The 27,623-nt window shown below is 44.0% G+C and overlaps 1 protein-coding gene across 1 annotated transcript; it reads right to left on the minus strand.

Moving 5' to 3' along the window:
- Positions 1-973: 973 nt before the first annotated feature.
- On the minus strand, positions 974-11,959 carry slc15a5 (solute carrier family 15 member 5). The gene is made up of 10 exons (XM_063197778.1): positions 11,681-11,959; positions 11,121-11,358; positions 9,836-10,058; positions 7,786-7,955; positions 6,087-6,307; positions 3,685-3,871; positions 2,862-3,050; positions 2,507-2,638; positions 2,006-2,114; positions 974-1,392 (listed from the first exon to the last, which is right to left on the minus strand). Exons 1-10 carry the CDS (start codon positions 11,957-11,959, stop codon positions 1,251-1,253), a joined length of 1,890 nt encoding a protein of 629 aa, XP_063053848.1. The 3' UTR covers positions 974-1,250.
- Between the last annotated feature and the right edge of the window lie 15,664 nt (positions 11,960-27,623).

Genomic DNA, 27,623 nt, shown 5'->3' on the forward strand with positions numbered 1-27,623 from the left:
AAAGTTATTGTTTTTGTTTTATATTTCTGAAAATAGGGCCCCACAAGGATGCGGGGCCAACACCGAAATGCCCGCTATGCCAGATGGCCAGTCCAGTCCTGGGTGTGACTGATGATACCCCCCTTCAACAATCAGGAACAACTTTTCTGCAATAGGAATCTACACTCTGTACTAGGATTTTACTGTGCTGCACTGAGTTATTCTCCAATACAGCCACACAGGACAATCCCTTTATATGCTCGTGTGTGTGTGTGTGTGTGTGTGTGTGTGTGTGTGTGTGTGTGTGTGTGTGTGTGTGTGTGTGTGTGTGTGTGTGTGTGTGTGTGTGTGTGTGTGTGTGTGTGAGAGAGAGAGAGAGAGAGAGAGAGAGAGAGAGAGAGAGAGAGAGAGAGAGAGAGAGAGAGAGAGAGAGAGAGAGAGAGAGAGAGAGAGAGAGAGATCTGCCTTAGGCTGAATGTGTAAGTGAGCTAGGCTATATACTGTATGGTTAATATACAAACTGTGTGTAATGATGTGTGTAATCTCTTGTGTGTAATGTCTTCTGTATTTATGTATGTATGCTACTTGACACCTTAATTTCCCCTCAGGATTAATAAATGATACTACTCTACTCTACCTGTAATCTGAAAACTTTCTCCACAGTGATGTCTACGTAGTGGTCATATCTAGGAATGTTCTAATGTAGAAAAACTCAAATTGACAATGGACAAAAATCAAAATGTATGGTGAAGTCACTAGCCAAACTCAATATTCTAACTCAACATTAGACTATTCTATTGTGTGAGTGGGAGATATCACTGTATGCTGTGCTGTTGCACTGTGTACTCTGTATGTAATTCTTTGTGATGTAGAAAAAAATGTTGAAGTCATATATTATTCGAAATGAATATAGCATCTCCTTCAAAATGACTGTGCTGACTGCTTCTTAGTTATGGTGAGTCCAAATCAGTCACATAGAAACAACAATAATCAATCAGATTTTTTCAGAGTTTTATTTAAAAAAAAATAAAAACTTGAAAGGAGAACCAGTTACTTCCAGGGACACATCGTGTGAGCTACTGTTAATCCTCGGCAATAAAAAAAGTAATTCACATTTGTGGGATATCCAATATCCAGGCCAAATTAGCCCTCTTAAATAGACAGCATTCATTTGAATAACTGATTCTAATAACTGATGGTCTTCAACTGTGAGTGTGTGCCATTTACTCTGAGTAACGCCAGCGTTACAGGGTCATATTCCAAGAGCAAGATCATAAGATTTCCATCGAGCGCAACGCTGTGGCGCGATTCACTGTGTCATAGAAGCGGAGGCATGCTTTGTACTGCAGGAGCTTCTCTGCAAGCTGGCTAGGCCTTGCCCCCCTCCCAAAGTCCACTGTCAGGTCCTTGTACCTTGGTGAAGAAGAGGAATTGAGAGTACATCAGCCTGGCTATCACAAGTACGAAATGCATTGACTTGCAACTTGCAACAGCAAGCCCAATCTACACTCCAGACCCATTACCTCAGTCAGTGCCACAGCATTTTGAGATGTCAGGGTCAGGAAACATATTATATTAACCCTTATAAGATGTATGTGTTTTTGTTACATAGAAGGTGTCCGGGCATATAGAAAAATAGTTAAATTAGCAAAAAAAACATTGCTCATAATCACCATCATGTTCCCTTCACCCTGCTTGTGAATTTCTGTGTTTACATGTTTACATGTATACATGTCTTTGAGAGTGAGAGACACAGACAGAGAAAGATCAGGAGACAGTGAAGAAAGTGAGGAAACTCAATCCAAGCTCACTATTTTTTTTCCAGATTCTTGCTCCTCACTGAGAATGAGCCAAAGCCAGTAAATAGTGTGAAAGAATAATTAGCTGACACTATTTTTCTAAAGCAAAAAAAACCCTGAAAACTGGTCAAAATGACCCTGACACCTTGCAAGGGTTGATGTTATGATGAGCTATGTGGGTTACCGTCCCCTGGTATGGGAGTGAGAAGATGACACATGGTGCTTACCTGTGTGAAAGCCTCCAAAACACCACAGTGTTTATTGCCATCAGTATCGACAAAAAGAAGAAGAATCCCTCAAGGTTCCCGTCACTCAAAACATTAGGATAAAAGACACCTTGAAGAAATCACCACAGTAACTGTCACCATATGAATTAAACAATTAACCAATGGCCATAAAAGTGCTGCAACAAATGAAGGCAAATGGAATTTAAGGTGCTGTTTCCACGTAGTATGATATTTTTTAGCAGGGGATTTTTTTCTCTTGTTTAGGTGTAAACGCAACATGTAGATAAAAATAAATACTCCATTGTAACAAATGCGTTTCAGCCCCCTAAATAGGATATTTTTAAAGCCTGCTTTTTATATCTGGATTTTAAATATCGTGAAAACGGAAGGCCAAAACCAATGTAACCAGGATAAAAAAATATCCACATATAAAAATATCCTGCTATGTGGAAACAGCTTCTTAAACAAATTACTTTTAGCTTCCAAAATTCGGGCACTTACCACCAGACATGGAAAAGACCAGCTGAACAATCAGTGCCCCCAGAAAACACCCTCCTCCGTATGATAGAGTTAGAAAGTGCAGAGCGATACCCCGCAAATGAGTAGGAGTCAGACAGAAGGAGATGTTGGAACCTGTTTACAGTCACAAAACAAACGAAAATTTAAAAAAATGCACACAGTGCCTTATCAACAATGAAGATAAGACTGAAAATGATGTCCAATATTTAGGCCGAAGAAATAAAATATGCCTGTGTGCAATAACATAAAACCACCATCTTCACAATGTTGTGTTAACCCTGCGAAGATCTACAGTGACAACAATGAGGGCAACAACTTAGAAAAGAGAGCAACTTACATGCAGGGGTCACCAGTGCCTCTGCGACTCCTAACAGAATATACTGTGGTGCGAGGTGGAAACAAGCCATGGAGGAGACCTGCAACTCTTTCCCTGACAGGGTCTGCTGCACCAGGGGGAATTTCTTCCTGTACATCTCTGAGAGGCCCGCCACCAGCACCGACAGTGTGGCAAACGTGTGACCAAGAGCTGTAGCCACATAAACATCAACATCAGCACAAACAACAGCAAAAATTTTTAATGAACATTCATTCATTGCTCATGTTCTTCCCAGTCCTGAGAAATTTACATCAAGTGAAATCATTTAATGGTCTTGGTATGTCACCGGTGACTGAGTTGACTTGAAAACTGTTTTCTCGTCGTCATGGTATTCAATAGCCATTTTAATTGAACAGCCACAATTGTCTACAAAACACCAACTAGATGAAAGATCATCACTGGCTACAGACCAAAGTCATGCAAGAGCAATGATGGCTTGTGTAGATCCTGTAGCTGGTGACCAACAGAAACGAGCTTCAGCGCTCTCCCATTGGCAGAAGCGCGTGTTACTATCGTTATCCCTTTACTTGTAGTTTCTATGGTATAGACATGGGGAGGCTTCATAAGAGCAAGAGTATGCACATCCCACTTCTCTGAGGCCAGGTGCAGGACAAAGCCGCATCCGACAGTGCACTGTTTATCAGTGCAATGTCTGTCAGTGGAAAAAGTAGAGGTCGATGCGGCGTTGTATGACCTGAATGAATTTTCGAGGCGGAGCTCGAGTGTGCAGACTTCTACTTTTTCTACTGATAGACATGGGGAATATCATCAATGTAGACATTACTTATGGCGGTGGCGGGTGCCAGGGGCTTCCTCTCCATGGTGAGGTGGCAGGTGCTGATGAACTCGAGCAGGGGAGCGAGCAGCAGCAGCGGCAGGATGCTGATCACATTCATGGCTCCTATGGGTAGCAGGAAGCCGTTTACGTTCAGATTGGAGTGCATCGTCTGGAGGTAGTAACCCGAGGGGATCTGTGGGTCAGGGAACAGTTACAGGGGTTAAGCTGGATAGTGGCTGACCCTGTGGTGGCACAAATGGTGGGGCACTCGTTTGCTATGCGGCCGACCCGGGTTCGATTCCCCGCCCCGGGTCCTTTGCCGACCCTTCCCCGTCTCTCTCTGCCCACTCACTTCCTGTCACTACCTTCACTATCCTGTCAAATAAAGGCAGTAACCCCCCCCCCCCCCCAAACATTTTTTACGATGGATAGTGGCTGTTAAATGATAAATAAATATGTATACGTATACAGAATATCAAGATCATTCTCATTTGGGGTTTCAATATGACTATCATTAAGGGAAAGTTGCCTACAAGTAATTATATCCCCGAAACGCGGAGCGTCGGGGATGTAATGGTTTTGCGTGCACCGCCGCGTCCGCCGCCGCCGCGTAAGGTCTTTCGTGTTAACGCGATAACTTTTGAACGGATGTTTGGATTTGTCCCAGATTTTTTGGGTGAATGCTCTAGGGCAGGTTCATGAACTGATTCGAATTTGGAGGTCAACACTTTCAAGATGGCTGAATTCAAGATGGCCGAATTTTTGTTTGGTCCATAACTTCTGACCGGGTGGATGGATTTGTCCCAGATTTGGTGTGTGAATGATCTAGGGTAGGTTCATGAACTGATTCAAGTTTGGAGGTCAACACTTTCAAGATGGCTGAATTCAAGATGGCCGAATTATTGTTTGGCCCATAACTACTGACCGGGTTGATGGATTTGTCCCAGATTTTGTGTGTGAATGCTCTAGGGTAGGTTCATGAACTGATTCGAGTTTGGAAGACAACACTTTCAAAATGGCGGAATTTTCATTTGGCCCATAACTTCTGACTGAGTGGATTGATTTGCCCGGTAACACCTTATTTTAATGGTTCGCCATTTCAGTGAATCTACCATATTAGGTACAGTGTAATAACCAATGTAACAATATTTAATACCATGTAATACTAGTGTAATACCAGTGTAACAATATGCAATATCAGGTACCGTGTAATAACGAGTGTAACAGTATGCAATACCATGTAATATAGTGTAATACCAGTGTAACAATATGCAATACCATGTAATACCACTTACGCACAAACACATGATGTAAGTAAAAAAATGGCGGTGTTACACTGGTATTACATTGTATTAAATATTGTTACACTGGTTATTACACTGTACCTAATGTGGTATATCCACTGAAGCATTAAAACAGTATTACCATTTGCCCCATTTTTTGCTTCATTTTCACAATAGTCGTTTGGTTTTAAGCCTATGCACGTCATGTCACGTCTGTATGTATCATACACGTGTACGAAATGGTGGACGGGAGTGGTAGGAATGATGGGGGACTGGAAGCGTCGCGTTTCGGGGATATACCTTAAGCAGTCGAAGGCGACTGCACAGGCAGTCTAGTTAGAGAATGGTGTGAAAAGAGCTAGGCCTCTGCAGTCACCTTAAACGGAGAGAGGTACATCCCTGAAATGCCCCAAACCTCAGGTGCCATCTTGAGCATTTGAGACATCCAAAATATAATCAGTATATTATACAGTATACTGGGCCATGTTGAAAGTCGGCCATCTTGAAAGCATTGGGCTCCAAAATCAAATCACTTCATGTATCTATCATAGAGCACTAGCGCATACAATTCAGTGCAAATCGTCCAACCATTCAAAAGTAATGGACCAAACAAACATTTGGCCATGTTGAACATTGAGCATCTTGAAAGCCATTATCTCCCAAATCTAATCAGTGTTCCATGTAGCCAATGTATCCATCATAAAGGGGTGTCCTTATCTGTTTTCTGTACCCCAGCTGATACAGTATAAAGTAGTGTTGTAAATTACTTGCTTGTGTTATGCAGGTTACTAAATTCCTCTTTGCTTTTTGTTTGTTTTTCCTGCTCTGATTTGACCTCTATCTTGACCTTGGGAATTCGGAAAGCAGCTGAGGGGAGCCATATAAAGTTAAAGCCAATTGGGAAACTCCAACTCCCACTCCACAGCACACAAGTTAACACTGCACACTGCACACAACGAAATTGCATTAATGCCTTATCAGTGCAAGGGGGCAGCCCTCAATGGCGCCCCATATGTATGACCTGGTATGTAGCTGAGACACATGAGTAACAGTATCATAAATGACTGGTATGTTGTAGGCCTATGGCTGATAGACAACAGTTACAGAATATTATAAACCACTAGCCTGTGTTATACAGGTGCGGTACAGCAGCTGTAGCAGGAAAAGGGGGAACAACTTGGCGAGAATCTTGACGTTCTCGACAGTCGTCTCGCTGTATCGGCCGCCGTTGTTCTCCTTGGCGCGGTCCAACCAGGTGGGCACATCTCCACTCAGGTGGCGGTGGCGTAAACAGCACATCTTCAGCGAGTTCAGGAACACCCCCATGGTGGTCAGCAGAGAGCTGCCTTGAAGAAAGCATAGTTATGGGGCGGTTAGAAATAGGATTAGGGCTGGCCCTGCCGTGGCCATCCGGTAGGACACTCGCCTGCCATGCGGCTGACCAGGGATCGATTCCCGGCCCGGGTCCTTTGCCGACCCCTCCCCATCTCTCTACCCATTTGCTTCCTTTCTACCTCTCGTACTGTCCTGTCCATAATAAAGTCTAAAAGACGAAAAAATATGTTTAAAAACCCCTAAAGAATTAGGATTAGGGCTAAAGTCAGGATAAGGGCTAAAATTAGGATTAGGGCTCAAATTAGGACTAGGGCTAAGTGGGTCTCAAACTTTTTCTGCTGGTCTGTCCTTTTGGACCTAAGCGTATTTTCATAACACTTAACAGAAAAAAACTATTTTTTACCCATTAACATAGCTACATTTTAATTTCGAAATACTACAACTATTAACCATGTAATGGAATAATGTTTCTGACCAATTCGTGGAATTACTATGTTTACTGTTAACATGTTTTTCCCATTTTTACTCAGTCACTTCTGTCTATGCCTGTAACGATATTGAACCGAACAGACGTACCGTACTGAAAAGACCTGTACCGAATCGGACAGTGCTGTACCGAAAGTTTGAGTAAAAGGCTACTCTGTTCATGTTTTTACATTATGCTGCCACTACATGCGGAGGCTCGTGCAGAACCCTGAGAGAGAATGCAAGAAAAAACAGGTGTAGAGGCTTGTTCTTTGTGAAACCTTGAGAATGAACCTACCGAAAATGTACCGAACCGTGACCCTAAAACCGAGGTACGTACCAAACCGTGATTTTTGTGTACCATTAGGGGTCTAACACACCAAGGCGGTAACGCGGCGCGGAACGGCCGCAGTTTTTACCGGCGTCAGTGAAAATACATTGAAACCTATCTGTCCTTACACACCAACCGGCGGTAGTCGGGCGTCAGCGGCGCGGGAGCCGGCTCCGCGCCGCGCTGGATTTGGAAAATAGAACTCGAGCGTATTTTTCACGCCGGCGACCGGCGGTGTCTCATTCAAATGAATGGCAAAGTAGCACGCTAGCTTTAGCTGTGGGGAGGGTTTTGAACAGGACTGGCCGCGCACGCCAACGCTGTCAGTGTGCAAGGCAGAGAAAAGCACGCCGGCCAAAACTAAGCAGAAAGACCGCGTCCGTCCTGCGACCGTTCCGTTCCGCCTTGGTATGTTTTGGCCCTTACACCCCTAGTTCTGTCTGCGACCTGCCCAGGGGTCCTGACCCCCAGTTTAGGAGCCACTGGTATAGTAAGATTTGGGGTTAATTCAGGGGGTCTGGAGTGGACCCAAAGAGGACTATGGTTTGAATGATGGGGGCCACCGTATTCATAGTAGTAGGCCTATCCTTGATAATAATAATAATAATAATAATAATAATAAACAACAACAACAACAACAACAACCACAACCACAACAACCACAGTAATATTGATAATAATTATAAAAACTACCTTTCTTTGGGCGGAAGGTGAGGTTGCTGCGCAGCATGTGGATGGCGATGAGGGCCAGCAGCACTGAGGTGAAGGGGATGAGGAAGCCCAGGTTCTTGGCCACCGACTGCTGAATGTAGGCGATGCCCAAGAACACCACCGTGGAGTTCAAGTTCACCAGCCAGTAGAGCCTATAAAAATAAGCAGTGATGGGCAAAATGGATTCATTAGTTATACTCCAGTGCCACCTTTTCCAAATTACCTGGCTTAACCTGTCCACAGTTCTACCAGGGGGTGTTCTCTCACGGAACTAGCTACTAGCCACAACTGGCTAACCCTAATCCAACTTAAGTGCAAAATGAATGGGTGTCAATGGCGTTTTCTACTATTATAATTTTTGTGATTTTTTATAATTTTTTGCCCTGAAATATTTATATTCAGTTCGAAGCTAGAAATAATAAGACCTCTTTTGAGTAGCGTTTCGATTATTTTGCACCACTAGATTATTATATACTGGGTCACAAAGCTCAATTTTTATGAGGCCAAACCCATAAACATTAGCGGGATGCTAGCGAGTACAGGTCGAAATCTTCTTCCCTGCTGTACAACTACACAACTGAAAGATTTGTCAATACAGCCTATTGTTAAACACCAGCCATAGTGCTTACCAGGAGTGTTTTGTTGATGAGATTTGTGACTGGAAATTGTAGCAATGTATTTAGCATATGGGCTCCCCTTACCATTCCATACATTTTCCCACATGAAAGACTTACCAACGCTCGCCAACTAGTGGACACTCCATAGGAACTGCAGTATGTATGCAAAGCTAACTGGTTACAAAGGGAAGCAATCAGACTAAATCTTCTCCCTTTGTTCTAAGTTCTCTGGTTCTACCAGGTGACTGAAAGAAGATCATTTGGATTATATGGGACTGGATTGTAACTAATGAATCCGGGTTGCCCACCACTGTAAGTAAGTGATGAAGCTAAAATCTACGGTAACACATTATAATAATGTTCCTTAGTAAAGACTCAGTAAATAATTAAGTAATGATGAATAAAACATTAACAAATGTTTTTATTATTAACTAAGCTTTATTAATGCTTTATAAAATATCTACAAATGATATCTGCACGGTTTTACACACCTTATAACAGAGTATTTTATTCATTTACAAGCAACTTGTAAATGTTTGATAAATATAAAATATTAACATAGCATTTCCTAGTCATTTACAAGCATTTGTTTACATTTCCTAGTCATTTACAAACATTTGTTAATGTTTTGTTCATCAATAGTTCATTATTTATTAAGTCTTTACAATGATTTTTTGCATCCATTATTCTAAAGTGTTACCAAATCTACTTCTATTTTATTTTTCGTCTTTTATTGCAACAATGTTAATTCCCTGAGGAATACTGTATCTTACAGACGAAGGTGGAGACTGTGGTAATGAAATTAGTTTTTTTGTCCTCATCTTAACACATTATTAAAATAACTTCCATAATACATAAACACGATTACAATATTCTGATTAAATTACTAAGTGTTATTCCATAAATGTTATTTATGTCTTTTTTATGTTATTTTAATTCCCTCTGGGGTAGGGTTTGAGGCGATGCGTTGATTGGATCACATACACAGGCTACTGTATATATTTCTTACAACTATTTATTTATTTTAAAAAATAAAATGTAATCATGATACATAAACATGATTCCGTACAAATTTCTGATTTCATGTCCCCTAAACTCTGAGGACTGTTTTCTTTTTCATCAGGAAAATACTCCAAGCCAGACAGTTGAGTCAATCAAGGTTTGTGGATGCAGGACCACCACATCAAAACCCTGTTATGGCCAGTGCAATGTCAGTAGTTTATAATAATAATAATATTAATTATTTATACTCAACCACATAAGCTATACGTAAGTAGTAAAATCAGAAAAGGTGATCATTTTGAACTGGTCTCATACTTTTTTCCGAAGCTGTATAACTGTATTTATGTAAGATGACAGACACCTTAATTTGCTTCGGGATTAATAAAAGTAGGCCTACTATAACTTCGACCCACCAGTTGAAGAAGGAGAGGAGCTGATGCTGGTCGTAGCCCCGCAGATGGTACGCTCCGACGGGGCAGAGGACAGCGCGGATGCCCCCGATGCCCAGCGCGGCGGCCAGAAGGCCAACGTAGAAGAGGATCTGCTGCTCTCTGTGCTCCAGGAGGTGGATGATGTTGTTCGTGTCCATGTAGAAGTCCTCAAAGGGGAACGCCACCACTGGCAGCATAGCCGTGCCTGAGCATGGCAGAGAACAGTTTAGTTCAGTGGTTCTCAACCTTTTTGAGCAAACACCCCCTGGACCTCATCATAAGCCTCCCAACGCCCCCTTGACCTCAACATAAGCCAGACAACGCCCCTTACAATTAAAAAATTGAAATAGACTAATGACACCAATGACAACTAAGCACCGTCCCCTCTCAACTGTATCCTTCTGAACGCCCCCATAGAGCTCCCCAACATCCCCTTGGGGCCTGTACCTCCCCATTGAGAAACACTAGTTTAGATATACAGTATTAACATGAGCTAGGATGGCAACCTGGCCCACATGCTCGACGCATGTGATGTGTGTTTGGCAGCACCACCCACAGGTCACCCAAAACATAGCAGGCAGACAGGTAGGCAGGCAGACAGACAGACAGGGGGTGCATTCCAATATGCAACCTTGCGTCCTCCACTTGTACCAAGAAGTAATACGACGTGATGACATCACTGACAACAGCATTATATTTCAATATCTCGCAAAAGCTCAATTGTAAAGTCATCTTTTCATTTGCAAACTGGATGGCGAATGAAGAATAGTCCCCCAAAAATTGTTTTCGCTAGGCTGACAGCTGGAAACCTGGTTTTCTCCATGGAGGCGGGGCATCAGCAAAACATGAGGCCATAAGCACAAGTGGAGGACGCAAGGTCACATATTGGAATGCACCCAGGGTGATTGCAATACTTGACCCAACCTCCTCTGGTCAGCCCAGGTAAATAGTGTAAGTAAGAACTTGGGGCAGCCATGAATAACTCGTCAAGGAGTTAGTCTGTGCATCAGAAGGTTGCCAATTTCAATCCCATATCATTTATGGCTGAAGTGCCTTTGTGGTGAGGCAGATCAATAGCACATAGCAGAAGAAAAAAGTAAAAGAAATGCGTTCAGACACAACTGATCAAAATTTGTTCAAAACTTTTTGACTTTTTGACTGTCCAGCTGACAGACAGACAAACAAACAGATAGACAGACAAACCAACACAACCGAAAACATTACCTCCTTGGCGGAGGTAAAAAAAAAAAGGGGGATCCTTACTTACCAATGAAATGGAGGAGGGCGCATATGTACAAAGCTTTGGTCCTTCCCAGCCAGGTCTCCGCGAACCACCCGACCAGGACGGGCGTGAGCGTGCTGGCCCCGACGAAGCACAGGTTGACCATGGCCGCCTCGTGGTTGTCGTAGCCCAGCTTGATGGTGCAGAAGATGATCATGTTGCAGACGATGCCGAAGAAGGTGAAGCGCTCGAACAGCTCCACCAGCAGCACGCAGATGATGACCTGGAGTAGAGTACAGTACAGTACAGTACAGTACAGTACAGTGCAGTACAGTGCAGTGCAGTACAGTACAGTACAGTACAGTATAGTACCGTACAGTACAGTACAGTACAGTACAGTACTTTTGCTTATCCCGAAGGAAATTAAGGTGTCCGTCAGCTTACATAAATACACAAATACAAAACATACACAAAGACCTTAAACCCATACTTGAACATTACAGTAAAAGTATAGCACACTCTTGAGTACCGCCACACTCGCTCTCTCTCACACATACACACATGCGCTCTCTCTCTCTCTCTCTCTCTCTCTCTTACACACACACCTGGAGCTTCTTGCGCGTCTGCCGTGGCTTGAAGTGCGGGGGGAGGGCCATGCCGCTCGGCCGGCGAGCGGTGGACACCCGGCGGAGGAGATGGGCCTCCTTCAGCCCCGGGGGGGCTTCCATGACCACCATGGTGGTGCTGGGTCTGGGTCTGGGTCTGAGGCCCGAGCTGCGGCCGGGACGGGCTGCGGCCGCGACTGACGTTGGTTGTTTGTCGGCCCGATGGTTTTGACACTTCTTCCGCCAGGTCACAGTAGGGAGAGAAAAGAGAGTGGTCATACTTCTACCCTTTACTTGTAACCTCGCAAGGCGTGTGCTGTCATTTCGCACCCAACTGCAGGATTCCAGGGTGAAGGAAGGGTGAGAGATGCTACCAAGGTGCAGGGGTGTCGTTCAGGGGAATCACCAGGGCCCCATCGGGGGCCCACACACAGTCAGATTTATGAAAATATATGGCTGCGGGGGGTCCATTGGAGCAAATTGTACATAGGGCCCAACATTTGCTGCTACGTCCCTGCCGGCACGTGTGTGTGTTTGCACGCATCACTTTGGTATGTCAGAGGTATTGTCAACAGACCCGTGCCACAACCGCAACTAGAATCAGCCCACTTCCCAGAAGGTTACAACGGTGTTGGCAATGATAGCCTTGGCCTAATGGTTAGGGAGGTGGTCTTTTGATCAGAGGGTTACAGGCAGTGGCGTGCACAGACATTTTGGGGGGGGCAGGTGCTGAAGTGGGGTGTTGGGGGCATGCAGTTTTAGCTGAGAATTGACATTTGAGGTCTCTTCGGCATAATAGTAGCAGAAGTACTATTTCTATTCCATACTGTAGTAGGCCTACTAATATGAGTGTCGTTCTGACTGACAGCGACAGGGCTCTATATGGGGTGTCTCGTCACTATTTCGCTGCAGTGATGTGTGTCAGTTATTTGTCCTTGTGTCCACCTAATTAGTTCCCCACACACCAGCAAGTCATCCCCACAGCAGACTCAGACACACACACACTGAGCGTACATACGTATAGCCTGATGAACCAGACCAAATGTGAGATTAAATGTGTAATTTAGTCTGGCCCCGATGAATGACGCAACGGAAACAACCCATTGTTTTTCAAACTGTGTCTGTGCCTAATTGGCCAACACTTTGTCGTCAAAACCCTGTCCACTTTGCATCCAAAGATTCAAAACAAATCAAAACAAGTCTCCTACATTGTGATTGGCCAGCCAGTTTCAGGGCCTGGGGCATTGTCCGAGGCTAGAACCACTCGCAGGCAAAAATAATTTTGGCCACTGGCAGGTGGGGCTAGTTTACTAGGCTACGTGCTGTACATAAAGTAAATGATCAATGTTTTCCCCCTTGCCCCTTATGGTCATACCATGAGTACCCTCACTCGCTCATCCTCCATATCTCTGCACCATACATTTGTTATAATTATTATTATTATTATTATTATTATTATTATTATTATTATTATTATTATTATTATTATTATTATTATTATCCAATGTTTCTATGTATCTCCTGCAGTGTACTTATGTATGTGGTTGATACTCTATGGTAATGCTGCCTTTTGGGGAATTAAACTGACCATCAGTGCAAGGTCTGTTTGACAGGCACATAAGACTTGTGGGTAGGTAAGATAGCCTACTCTTTTTCTTTTTTTTTCTTTTTTGACTTAATTTGATAGGACAGTGAGAGAAGTGGACAAGAAGCGAATTGGGAGAGAGGCGGGGAGGGGTCGGCAAAGGAACCCATGCTGCCCTCTGCGCTGGTTGCTCCCTGGCCCCAGATGGGGAAGGCATACCCAGGCCCGGTTCTAGTCAAATTAGTGCCCTAGGCGAGCCCTCCTCTTCACTTTTTGTGGAATTAGGCATCTATAAACAAAGTGTGATACATCTAATTGAGCACAGCTGATCTACATAGGATGTACTGAGTGCCCATGAATAATCATTGTCAATGTAAAGTTTTATTTCGCTCAATATTCAAATTCTGTGGGACTTTGCGCCCCCAAGACATTTGGTGCCCTAGGCGACCGCCTTGTCTGCCTATGCCTAGCGCCAGCCCTGGGCATAACCCTCCCCCTCACCTCAAAGATACTCAATTGTCACATGCAGTGGAAAGTGTTTACGCTTCTTCAGGCCAACACACATCCTCATAGCAATGACCCAATTAACAAGTTAATATGAAGTAAACATTGGCCGAAAAACAACATTTAAAATTAATTATGCCTGGACCAAGAGGACATATGGAGAATGTCACACACGTATGTTGAGGAGGCACTCATCAAGGCCTCAAGCGGCTTGTTTTTAAAGAGGGACACACGTCAATCATTTAACTCTGTATGTGAAGAATGGGACAGAAAATTGCAGCTCAACTTTATCTAGGCCTATAGGGCATTTCAATTTCTTGGAAGGTGGCTCAACTGTCCTTTTTTTAAAAACTGATACAAATGAAATGAATTGAGAGCCCACCTACAAAGAAGTACATGTATGTAATGTACAATAAATCAAAGCAACATATTTTTTTCACAAATATGTTTTTATTTCCTCGTTTTCAGTTTAGTTACATTACCTTTGTATTGATTTTCAGCATTGCTTATTTCAACACCGTTGCCTCCAACATCTTTATTGAACACAAGCCGTACCTTTTAGGCATATTTATGTTTCATTTTCAGAAACGGGTGAAAATTACATAGACATTTTCACAATATGGAGAAGATATTAGACTCTCATCTCTTGCTGGGAGTGTGGCTATGATTCACCTTTTGCTGACTTGTGAGAATGGAGTCAGTTGCTCTGACCATGCCCTGTTGACATGGTGTACATAACTGTCATGCTGTGTCAAAAACTGCTCCTGCATTAGGGTTATAGGGTTTAGCTCAAGCCTATGTTATGCTGTTGGCGATTTTGACAAAGCAGCCCATTTTGGAGGAAGACAAGCCATGTTGACTGGCTGTGTTGTCTTCTAGATTGGTGCAGTAAGCTGAGATATGCTGCCTGGGCTGTTCAAGTTCAGAACTTCTGTTAGAGCATGCTCTCAAAGTTTTTTGGACCAGGGACACCTCACAGAGATGAACATTTCCCATGGACCACTTCATAGTCCCACCACAAATTACAGTTGTTTTACTATTGTTTTCAATGCCAACTATACGTATAGTAATCATGCATTGTGCATTCAGAGGTAATTGCAATTCGCTCTGCTGTTGCATCAAATAGTAACTTTTTATTATTATTATTATCATTATTTTTTACCAAAGACTGATCTAGAGGATTTCTGCCTGATCTCCTCAATTATGATAAGCAGAATGGGCCACACCGGTGGAACAGAGCAGACTATGGAGCTGACTTGAATGGGAGTCCATGCAAGCAGAACTGGAGTGAGTAGAATGCGAGAGGAGAGCGGTTGGGGAGATGTGAGGAGGGCCTGTGGACTACTGGCTACAATTGAGAGAATGCTTCACCCTGTGTGGCAAGTGCTGGTGAATGAACCCATGGCTGCCGTTACTATGGACACCGTTATTGGATTCCAGTTCAAGCCCAATCAAGGTTTTGTTTTTTGAAACTTGACAGGTTTTACGGATATGTGCCCTGTTCATTTAAAGTGAAGAAAAGATGTTCACTTTCACCCTTATCGATATCACAAATGGAAATGAAATGGAAGCCTTTTACCTGCAGGATAAAGTTGAACTTGTTTGTTTGCAAAGCACCCAGCTCTCAGAGAGAATATGTCACATCACATGTACCTTGGCTGTGTATGTCTTTGAATTGCAGTCAATAGGGGTACGCTGTGGCGCTAAGCCCCCCACATTTGGGCTTACATTGTTAGAGTCCGGCCGGGGTAGTTTCCTGGCCCTGCCCCATCTCTCTTTCCCAATCATTTCCTGTCTACTCTCACACTGTCCTGTAATAATAAAGTCCAAAAAGCCCCCTCAAAAAATACTTTAAAGAAAATGAATTGCAGTCAATAGCCTAGTAGTATCATTAAGCAGACCCAAAAATCTTCTCTTTCAAAATTCACCTTTCTGTATGATTTTAGTGCTGTGGCTATACAGTACTGTATGACTACACAGCATCTGCAGCAGTTGTGAGGTTAAAAATACTCCACTAGAGGTCACTGTTGGAATATGTGTATGAATGAACTTTTGCGAGCACTGATGATGGCAAAAGTGGCTTGTTGTGCCGATTTCGATTGAAGAAATGTGTTATAGGCTCCTCCCTTCAAATCCTGTGTGTCTGGTGTCACTTGTCTTTCAGTGCCACAAAGGTACTCAAAGTAGGAAGGAGGGAGGGAGAGGGTGAAAGAAGGATGAATAGAGAATAGAGAGGATGAGGGCCCTGCCGTGGCCATCCGGTAGGGCACTCGCCTGCCATATGGCTGACCTGGGTTCGATTCCCGGCCCGGGTCCTTTGCCGACCCCTCCCCGTCTCTCTCCCCATTCACTACCTGTCTACCTCTCACACTGTCCTGTCCATAATAAAGTCTAAAAAGACCCAAAAAAAAGTCTTAAAAAAAGAGAATAGAGAGAATGAGATGGAGAGAGAGAGTGTGCACCTGTGAGCACCATACCTGGCCACCAAAGAGTGGCTACAGTTCCAGGTGCCAATCGCATGCATTGAATGTGTCTAAAGATGAAGCTGAAAGGTATGTGTCCTCCTTTTCTATCTCAGTCTTGTGCATCAAATGACAACTGCTGAGTTTAAGAATTACATACCATAGGCCTACTCTGAGTAGGGCACTCTGCCTATGCAAGGACATACACTGTATCTATTACTGTAACAGTATAGCGCTCAGGGAATATGAAGAGAACTGGAAGAGGGCCCAGAGCTCCATTAGGTCATTTGCTTCAACGCCTAGTTTCAGAATGACCTTGACCTTGACCTTGACCTCGACCTCAACTTTTTCCCAGCTGAAATCCTGACTGCCAAGCTACATCAACAACTATAGCGACACTGTGTATGCCCTAGTATGATGATGATGATGATGATGATGATGATGATGATGATGATGATGATAATAAATATGAGGAAGAGGACCAGGACAATGATGACTGTGATAATGATGATGATGATGATGATGATGAGGAGGAGGAGGGAGAGGACGAAGACAATGATGATGATGATGATGATGATAATGATGATGATAACAATACTGACGACGATGATAATAATAATACTGATGATGATGATGATGATGATGATGATGATGATGATGATGATAATAATGATGATGATGATGATGATGATAATGAGGGGGGTAGAATGACGACGACGAGGATGATGAAAAGGAGGAAGACGACGATGATGATGATGATGATGATGATTATGTATGCAATTGCCACGACGGGACAGGGAGCCATTGCCACTGTCCTAGACAGATGCATAAAAGCTCCCCCACAGCACAGCAAGCCCCTGATTGATTTCAGTCCCAGAAACGGCAGGAGGAGTGATCATCAAGGCTCTGTTTGGAGGAACAGGATGTATACAGGGGTGGAGCTATAGGGAGAACGAGCAGGGCATTTGCCCTGGGGCCCAAGGCACTCTTGCATTGGTGGTGGGGGCCCTATTGTGACCTTGGTAGGCTGTATATGGGGTCCTTTAAGTGTTTTGCCCTGGGGCCCTGTGTGCAATTGTACCGCCACTGGATGTATACATACACTATAGCAGCAAATGAAGTGCGAATGAAAGGGACACGTCCCCTCTTCTTCAAACAGCAGGCAGAGTCCGTCTCAGCCTCAGTCTGCAGTCTCAGCCTCACTCAGTGTCCTTTCTGAGGGAAACCACTGATGAAAACAAGAGAAAGTGAGTGTGAGAGGGGGCAATTGCCAAGAAGAAGGCTTTTGATTTGTGCCTACTATAGAGGGATGGAGCAAGAAGAGGTGGAGAGAGAGAGAGGGAGAGGAAAGCAGGACTGTGTGGATATGTACAGGGCAAAAGGATTAGGCCCGTTTCATTCTGTCGCGGGGCAGCCAGACGCTTTCTGTCCCCCATTGGAGCAGCCACCGCCATTGACGCCAACTTGCCCCCAGGATGTTAAGCTGCGGCGGCTCCAAAGGCGGCATTGTGGTGCGTGACAATGGGGCTCCCCACAGATGAGTCTGAGGATGTGAGGGGAGAGCTAATGCAGCCGTGGGCCGCCGCACCCGGGGCCACTGGGTGCAGAGGAGAACACTGTTGGGGTGATAGCGGGCCGAGGAAAGCACCTCTAGCCTGATTACATTACAAATGTGTAAATGCCCCAATATAATGTAGCCTCTATAACCGGAAGCTCCACATGCCCCCCAGCTCCGTCTTCAAGCATCCCCCCCCCCAGTGTTTGTGTTCATGCCACTGTCTTCGAGACCTGGTCTGACCTAGAGCATAACAATTAATGTTTCTCAAACGGCATGGTTGACCCACCTCCCTTGGTTTGCTACTGGTCGAGGCCAGAAAAGTTTAAACCAAACATTTTCTTAGTCCCAATAGAACGTCACTGCTTTGAACACGCCTCTACCCAGGGCCGTTGGAGCTGCTAAAAGTTGATTGCTTTCCGACAAAGTGGGTGGAGTTCTCTGGAGCTCAGAAAGTACTTGCATTGCTCTTGACCTGACTATTAGGAGGGCGCGGCCTGGCTAGAGAACCTCAGACTTTAGATGCTACTTCTGGGAGTATGTCAATGAGATGGATTTTCCGTTGTCATGTTTGATGTGTCTCTCATCAGTGATGCGCGGGCTGACCCGAAAGCAGCGGGCGCTTGCAATTAACTGCGGTTGACCGCAGGCACGGGTTATGAAATATTATTTTTAATGAAATTCGGGTCGGGTGCGGTCGGTCAGGACCTTTGAAATGATGCCGAATTTTAAAGTAGGCTATAGGCTAGCCAATAGGCTATAGTTTACTTTAGCAGACAGGGACATTTTTTGCGAAATAGATCAAAGTTTATATGGCTGAATAACTACGATGGTGCCACGCGCTCTGCAGGAGACTTAATGGGGCTCCTGCGTCGGCCGAATATCTTCTGCGCGCAACTGGTGCAGCAGGTGCAACCATTGAGTGCATTTTGAAGAACACAGAGGGTTCTCTCTAAACAGTGCAGTGGTGGATATAGCCTACATATTTTCTTATACAATTGTAATGGTTTCGCACTCATGTGTTGCTTACAGAGTTTATTTTCATTTCCCGTGTCGTAGCCTACCATGACTACGAGGCAATCCACTTGACGGCTGGCTCCGTCTGCTCGGTGACAGTCGGCAGTCCTCATTGCATGGCCTCGGTTCAAAAATCCAACATGTCCTGTTGAAATGCACAGCTGTCTTGTTCTTGACGCAAATTCATTTTTTAAGACCTTTATTGACCTGATTGTGCTTTGCCAATGACGTTAGGGTGTTCATAAAGACGCACGGCTACTATTTTCAAAGGCGGGTCGGGAAGCGGGCCGGGTCAATATTTTTCATGAATATTTCTTGCGGGCAGGGCAAGCGGGCGGACTAGGGAAAAAAGCGGTCGGGTGTGTCTTGTTTTTTCGTCGACCCGCGCATCACTGTCTCTCATACCGTACTTTCATGACATTTTGTCTTGCCTTTGAATTTTTGCAATTTCATTCTACTTGTTAGTTTATATATTTCTTCCACTATGCCCTTCAGTCATATTTTGGGTGCTACCTCTGGGAAGGTGTAAACAAGAGGGATGTGAGGCACGGTGGCTCAATGAGCTAAGGCTCTAAAAATCAAAATAATTATGTGTGTATTGCTGCTGACAATTATTTATTTGAGTTGTATTTTCTTTATTGGGTCAGAGGTGAGGCCCGAACCTTTATGAGAATTCCAAGTGGGCCCTAAGTTGGAAAAGGTTGGGAACCCCCGCTCTACAAGGACATTTATTCTCTCTCTCTCTCGCTCTCGCTTTCTCTTGCTTTCTCTCGCTCTCTCTCCCTAGTTACCCCAGTTACCCCTGTTACCCGTGGAGTGTAGTGAAGACAGAGGTCGGTGTATGATCCATAGAGAGACCAGGGTAGGGGTAGGGTAGTATTGGGTAGGGTTGGGATAGGGTGCTTACTCTGTGGATATATTGTGAGAGGGAGGCGGGACGGGAATCTGAATCTGCCAAAATGATCCTTTAAGTTGAAGTAAATAAATCTTTGTTGTTCCCTCATCAGTAGTCACCTTCCGGTTGCAGTTTTTAAAGGATATTAAATCTGCCTCTCTCTCTTCTCCATCTGGACAACACCCCTTTCTACAAAGTTAGCCCTGTTACCCATGGAGGGTAGTGAGGACCGAGGGAGGGGGCATAGAGAGACTAGGGTTGGGTTGGGTAGGGTTGGGTAGGGTAGGGTGCATACTGTGTGGGTATATTGTGAGTGGGAGGCGGGATAGGAATGCCATTGAATTTGGACTTTTTTATGCACATTTGGGGCTCTTTTGTGCGAGGGGCTAAGGAAGTCCATTGTGAGGAGGGGGCTCTGGGAGAAAGGAGGGCTCTTGGGCGCTATTGTCTCCATGCACCTCTCTCTCCCTCTCTCTCTCCCTCTCTCTCTCCCTCTCTCTCGCTCTCTCTCTCTCTCTCTCTCTCTCTCTCTCTCTCTCTCTCTCTCTCTCTCTCTCTCTCTCTCTCTCTCTCTCTCTCTCTCTCTCTCTCTAACTCTCTCTCTCTCTCTCCTCCAGCTCACTCCCAAACCAAAAAAAATGGATGGATGGGCGCTGATGGGATGGGGGCTGTCAGAAACACTCTACAGTCCCTTGAGAGAAAATATCAGCAGCTAAAGCGCTTTGGAGATTAACACATGCATGGGACTTACAAACCCCAATTATAATGGCAAATCCAGTAACTGTTTTGACCCTGTCCTGTAAAGGGTAGAAAGCTCTACGCAGGGTCTCCCAAAAAACAAAACAAATAGTGTTTTGAGAGCAGAGTTTTGAGACTTTCTTTCCATAACTAATTTAAGTATGAATGTTCTATATTTGGAAGGAAATTGAAAGATAATGTTTGCTAATCTGGCTATACTAAAATTAACTGTTCCTCTTACAATGTTCACATGCCATGAAGGTATACTGTACTGTATATGGACTTGCTTCTGTCTGTCCGTCCGTCCTTCCGTCCGTCTGTCTGTCTGTCTGTCTGTCTGTCTGTCTGTCTGTCTGTCTGTCTGTCTGTCTGTCTGTCTGTCTGTCTGTCTGTCTGTCTGTCTGTCTCTCTCTCTCTCTCTTTCTCGCTCTCTCCCTCTCTCTGTCTGTGTATTGTGCGTGTGTGTCTGTGTGTGTGTGTGTGTGTGTGTGTGTGTGTGTGAGAGAGAGAGAGAGAGAGAGAGAGAGAGAGAGAGAGAGAGAGAGAGAGAGAGAGAGAGAGAGAGAGAGAGAGAGAGAGAGAGAGACGGACAGAGGGAGAGAGAGAGGGGGAAGACAGACAGAGAGGGAGAGGTAGAGAGGCATTTTATATGCCATCTCTATACAGGCTCACTGGCCATGGTGGCTGCCACAGGAGTCTGGAGTCTGGTTGGGTGCTGATGAAAGAGTCTCCTCAATGCTCCATCCCCTCCTTTCTTCCCAGACTCCGGGAGCCCCATGTCATTTGTAGCACTTTGATTTCAAAAATCCCACTCCGGGCCTCTAGGCTGGTTGTTGTTCCAGGCACTGGTATGTCGAGAAGCACACACACACACATACCGTACACACACACAGGAGACAAAGGCCGCTACATAGGAAGCCCACAATGACAGTTAATCTTCATAAAACGTGAATGGTAACCAAGGCTAACAAACTGTTTTCTTGACAATAGGGGCGGGCAGCGGAACTCCTGAATGCTGATGAATTGTCAGAAGTATGCCAAGTTCAGGGACCCCTTTGAGGAAGAAATCCTCACAGTTCTGCTCAAGACTGTTTTGAAGCTGTTCATGTTAGCATCAGTGATGTATTAAAGGTAAGTGCAACATTTAAAAAATAAAACACCCAAATCACCTTATTTCACTGTGGGGTAGTAACAATCATCTGCCATTCTATTAGTGATTCAAGTATACACTAATTGAAGGGTAATATTGAAAGGTCACTCACTGGATAATTTTCTGTCTGTGCTAGAAATCTATAAATAAGCCATAGTCTCATAGTATGTTGTTATAAACCCCACTGAAACAAACTCAACAAAATGTAATGGCCCAACTAAAATAATTGCCAAACTATATGACTTGAATATGAATGAATAATAGGCCTATGTGTATAGCAATCATATATACCACCTTGATGCACGGTTTTGTAGTGGGGTGAGACCAGATCTCAAAGCAGGCCACAGCAGGTGTCTGCTGCCCGAGCCGGTTTTACCAATATGCATACTGCCTAGGGCCCCACCAATTTGTGCCCTCTGTAGGGCCCTCCAACAGCCAATCATGGTAAATACCAGCAAAAATGATTCAAGAGGGCCCCAATTCTATTACCATTTCCCAATGTCAAGTGTTCTAGCCTTGGTAGTGTGTGAAACGCCTAGTGATTGGATATACTCCACGGAGTTCACCAAAGAGTATACAATCACTGGGCGTTTCACGCACTACCAAGGCTAGAACACTTGACATTGAGAAATGGTGTATATCTCGCCTAGGGCCCCCACACGTGTAGAAACGGCTGCTGCTGCCGCTAACCCCTCCCTCACCCATGGTGTGCTTTCATGATCCATTGATTGATTTGTCCTACCCACCATCCAAATAAACTAGTTTTGGGGCGACATACAGTAGCAGGTTGTCGATAAATCGTGCATGGCACGTTGGTCGCTGTGGACAGCGGTGGTGTGTAACTGTGCCAAGGCAGTGAACCAGAAGCGGTTCACGAGGCGGAGGGATCAATGTCATCACAGAGGGAACAGGGTCACGCCAGTGACATTATTACCATGCTGTTATGTGACTGGTTGCAAATTAACCTCCATATAGGGGCTGTCCGTGGGGCTTGTTGCTGGCCAGCCTTCTGCATGGTGTTGTAGGCCTACTTTGTTTTTGCTGCTGCATGGCTGTAAGTGGTCTGGCAGGACGTTTTTTTTGTGGTGCAATGGTAGCACTTGAGTTTTCCTTTTCAGAGGATCATAAGTCTACATCTAGCAGTAGAGTGGATAAACTTAATCCAGGAAAATTAACAATTGTATTTTTACACTCAATTAAGCATTTGAATGAGCAATATGCATGCTATATTAAAGGCAAGGTAAGTAACATTTTCAAATTAATTAATCATCTTCACGAGTCAGCCGATGCTTATGTGAGTCATTAATGATCACAACCGATGAGATATGGGCAGAGATTCTCACTCATAAAATCTGGACGAAACATCAGCACAGATTAGCAATGCTTTTCAAGAAGCCACTTGCTTAAAGTAATAATAAGACTTAGCTAGAAAACACAACGTAAACCCAATAGCATAAAGTATAACCTAAATCCGGTTGAGCCTAACCCCAAAACACATACTAGGTCAGGGATGGGCAACTGGAGGCCTCCTCATTCAGTGTGGCCCAAAGATAAAACATTATTTAAAAAAATAATGATGAAGACCAGATTTTAAAAAAAAATCCCTACTGAATTTATTAATCTAGTGTAATTATACTTCTGGCTAATACAGATCACTCCTATTCCCTCCAAAGAATATCGTCAGTCAGTGAGCAAACAATTGCACCTCAAACTCGAGTTAGCCAGATCCGCGGTCATATGGCCCTCCAATGGTGCAGATGGAAAAAAATATGTCCCTCTTTATCATGAAAGTTGCCCATTAGGTTATCAATATTAATAAAATTGTCATTAACACAAAAGAAGTAATCTGATGGACAAGTGAGTGTGTTTGATTGACAGGTGGGTGGGTACAGGACCCTCCCACACCAGCCCACCCATTGCTACGCCTATACGCAAAGCTTTTGAAAAAAAGCGAAGAAGACTTGACTTGAGACGTCAGCCATAGCCAAAATACCAGAAAAGTGAGATCAAGTGTAAACGCAGCCACCAAAATACACCAAACGAATATGGTGATATGATGAAGAATTTTGAAACAACCATCTATCCTAATCTAATCTGTGTAATACATATAGATTCCCTTGTTTTATGTAAAGTTGTCTCTTATACATCACATGTCAATAAATATTTAAATTTCAATAACACGGAAACAAAGAATAAGCATACTTGGTGTGTGATTATGACATGATTATGGTGATTATGTGATTATGGTGAAATGTCTTGGAATGTAGCAGGATGAGTGAAGCAACTGGTCATTTCTAACCAGAATATCCAGTATCTCAGGGGGACATGCTGGTACATAACTCAGACAGGTAAATAACAATCTTCGGAAGACTTTGTTTATTTGGCATGTGCTCAAGGAAATGATGTAATGATGATGACGGCACCAGTTTGTTCACGTTGCTTTTCTTTGCATGAATTTGCACAAAATGTGTAGTGCTTCACCCAGTCACCACCTCATGCTTCAATTTTCAGAAATGTTCTTGTTTTCCAGAAATACAAGTTCGGTCACGTCGAAATGTCCACAAAAAGTAAAGTCTCTTTTCTTATTTTCCAGAAATACAAGTGCGGTCATGTCGAAATGTCCAGAAAAAGTAAACACACACAACCGTGCTGTACAAGGGTAATAATGCCTTGGTGTGGTGATTTTTTTTTCAGAAACCGTTTAGGATTATGCAATCCATCCAAGAAGTTAGAAACTGCCAGTGCATACATTACTGATAATCCCAGCTAAATTATGTAAATGTATTCACAGGGTGCAGGGGGACATTGCAGAACATTATTAAAGTAGAAACACTTTCCCATCAGAAAGGCCCTGGTTGGGGCACTGGTAGAACTTTAAACATCTCCACCTGGATCATAGTAGGGAACTGAGACCTTTAACGTGTAAACACAATTATTTAAATCAACAAAATAACAAAACCATTCTAAATCATTATAGCCTACATGGTGGTGTGGTGATACACTTGAGGGTGTAAGCACAATATGATTTAAAGTTTGGATGCATTATGTAGTACTTTTTATGACTGTTCTCTAATTGGTATTGCACAGTCCCCTGAGACAAATAGGTAATTTCACCAGATCACATGGCAGCAGCATGCTACATCCCTATGGACAGAAAGACAAGCACAGATACTGTAGATAGGACAACAGACAGGCAGACAGGTGGGAAAGAAAAGCAGGCTTTAGGATTGTGTGTGTGTGTGTGTGTGTGTGTGTGTGTGTGTGTGTGTGTGTGTGTGTGTGTGTGTGTGTGTGTGTGTGTGTGTGTGTGTGTGTGTGTGTGTGTGTGTGTGTGTCACATCTATCCATAGAGACTAATGAACTTATTATTCTGATGTCATCATACTTGCCATTGTGCAGAATATTTCCATTAATGTTTGGATCTGTAATCCTTCCCTGTGTGGTGATCTAAATACTAAACTGTGTGTGTGTGCGTGTGTGTGCATGCGTGTGCGTGCGTGCGTGCGTGTGCGTGCGTGCGTGCGTGCGTGCGTGCGTGCGTGCGTGCGTGCGTGCGTGTGTGTGTGTGTGTGTGTGTGTGTGTGTGTGTGTGTGTGTGTGTGTGTGTGTGTGTTTCTCAAATATTGCATGGAAAACAGTGTGGTATCATGTCACTTTGGGGTGTCTCACATACCGGCCTCTAGGGGATATTGTGTGCAATTAGGTCTGTGATATCACTTGCGAGGTCAGTTTATACTGTTACAATAAACAGAAGTCTAAAACAAATCTCAGTCTGCATATTGGATCGGTTGCGAAGCTCAGGTTAAGACAAAAGCAACTCATGCATGCACTTGGACTCAGTTTCACGATGAATGAAACATGAGGTAATACTCTTAAACCAGAAAGCCCGAGACCACAAGTGCCACCATGTAGTCTTTTACAGGGCTGGACTGGCCATCTGGCATAGCGGGCATTTGCCGGTGGGCCCTGCACCATTGTGGGCCCCTATTTTCAGAAATGTTAAATTTCAATTTTTTTGTACATGTCTGAAAATAGGGGCCCACGAGGGTGCGGGCCCCACCAGTGAGTCAGTTCTGCGCTGCTAATTATGAGGGGGACCCTTTAAGCCAAAGGTGCCCGGGCCCTATTTCTTTCCTGGTGCCACCATGGAGTCTCTTAGTTATCAGTCGGAATGGGGGATGGTGTGATAAGATCACCATAAATGTTGGGTTGAAGTACAGTACACATTAAAATGCACATAATGGCCCAGCCGTGCCTCAATCGGCTGGGCACTGCACTGCTACACCAGCGGTTCGATTCCAGCTTGAGGTCAGTTGCCGAGACTTCCCTGTCTCTCTACCCGCTTGCTTCCTGTCGCCTCTCTAACTGTCCCATCACAATTAAAAAAAAATAAAAAATACAAGTTTCTTCATGTCGGTCTACATCAGGGGTCCCCAAACTAAGGCCCGGGGGCCGGTTGCGGCCCGCCAGGCCCCTTTGACCGGCCCTCCACCTCTCTGCATCTCACCATTTGAACTGGCCCAAGGAAGCAATCCTCACAGAAAAAAAGATAAAATATAGTATTTTTGAAATATTTTATTTGGTTTATTAACAGGCCTTCCTACAGTTTAATTTTCACTAACTTCGTGTGAATCACCAGAAGTTTCTTGTCTTGATAGTTTCTCATCTCACTGTAATATAAACAGGCCTACAATTTCTATTGTATCACTCCTAAACTGTCAATCGCCATATTTTTCTAGCCTTTCCTTGCTATTTTTACATGTCTATTGGAAATTAAAAGGAAAACCTGTGGTATTTCAAATTGAAAAACATGTGAGGTAATCACTCACCTATTTTGTAAAGATAAACTATTTTGTGCTAGAAATTATGAATGAAGGAAGCAAAGGACGGCACTCTTCAGATTTTTCTCTGTTTATTCTCCTACAAACGTTTCGGGCAAAGCCCTTCTTCAGCGTGTAATGACGATGGCCGTGCTACAAATTATGGCTATAACAGGCAGTGGCCTAGTATAAAGTCCACATGATTGATCCCGGCCCCTGATCACAGTCAGGAACGATAATGTGGCCCCTAGAGAAAAAAGTTTGGGGACCCCTGGTCTACAAGATGAAAGTCTTGAAACATAAGCTTTGCACAATCAAGTATTTTTTAAATTGTAAGTTGAAATATTGAATGTTGTTGACTTAAAACAAATGCTTGTGCGGTCTCAGACTTCTGTCTTCTCTGATGTTTGATTGTCTAAGCCTAATCATCTGCCTGGAATTCTAACACACACACACACACACACACACACACACACACACACACACACACACACACACACACACACACACACACACACACACACACACACACACACAGGCCCATAAGTGCCTGCCCACGCACCCTACTCTCTCACCCTCCTCACACTTCTTCTACACAACAACATCTTGGGAGACTCTTAACCATTTTGTTAAACCCATAGTGGCGTGCCTGCATGCACAACAAGGATCCTTGCCACCCCCCTCCTCAACACACACCCATTTTATTCACACGTCCAAATAGACGCACATTCCATGGCAACATTATCCTCCCGAGGTCATTGACTGCGATGGAAGCCATTCTTGCCAAGCCCATTTTATATTGTGCACAGGTCAATGGCTGAAGAACCTAATACAATTAGGCTAGGTGCCTGCCTCCACCTGCTCTGTCTCTCTCTCTCTCTCTCTCTCTCTCTCTCTACGCCCTCTCATTTTCCCCTTCTAGTTTTCGTCTCATTGCTCAGTGCTGTGTAGAAACATTTTTAAATTGTAAAGTAGGTCCAGTAAAGTAGTAATACAACATAGGCTTCATAACATAATAAAAATGACTCCATGAAGGCCTAATAATCATGCCAAATTAAGGTCAATTTTCATGGGACCTTGAACAAGTGCAACTGATGGGTTTTATAAGGGGGAAAGTTGTAGCTGCGTTTTTTTTTTTTTTTTTTTTAATTAACTTAAACAGTCTGGTGTTTTTGACATCTAAAGAAGTTTTGTCAACTTAGATTTGATCTTATCCA

The sequence above is a fragment of the Engraulis encrasicolus genome, chromosome 4 (assembly GCF_034702125.1).
Source record: "Engraulis encrasicolus isolate BLACKSEA-1 chromosome 4, IST_EnEncr_1.0, whole genome shotgun sequence".
NCBI lineage: Eukaryota > Metazoa > Chordata > Actinopteri > Clupeiformes > Engraulidae > Engraulis > Engraulis encrasicolus.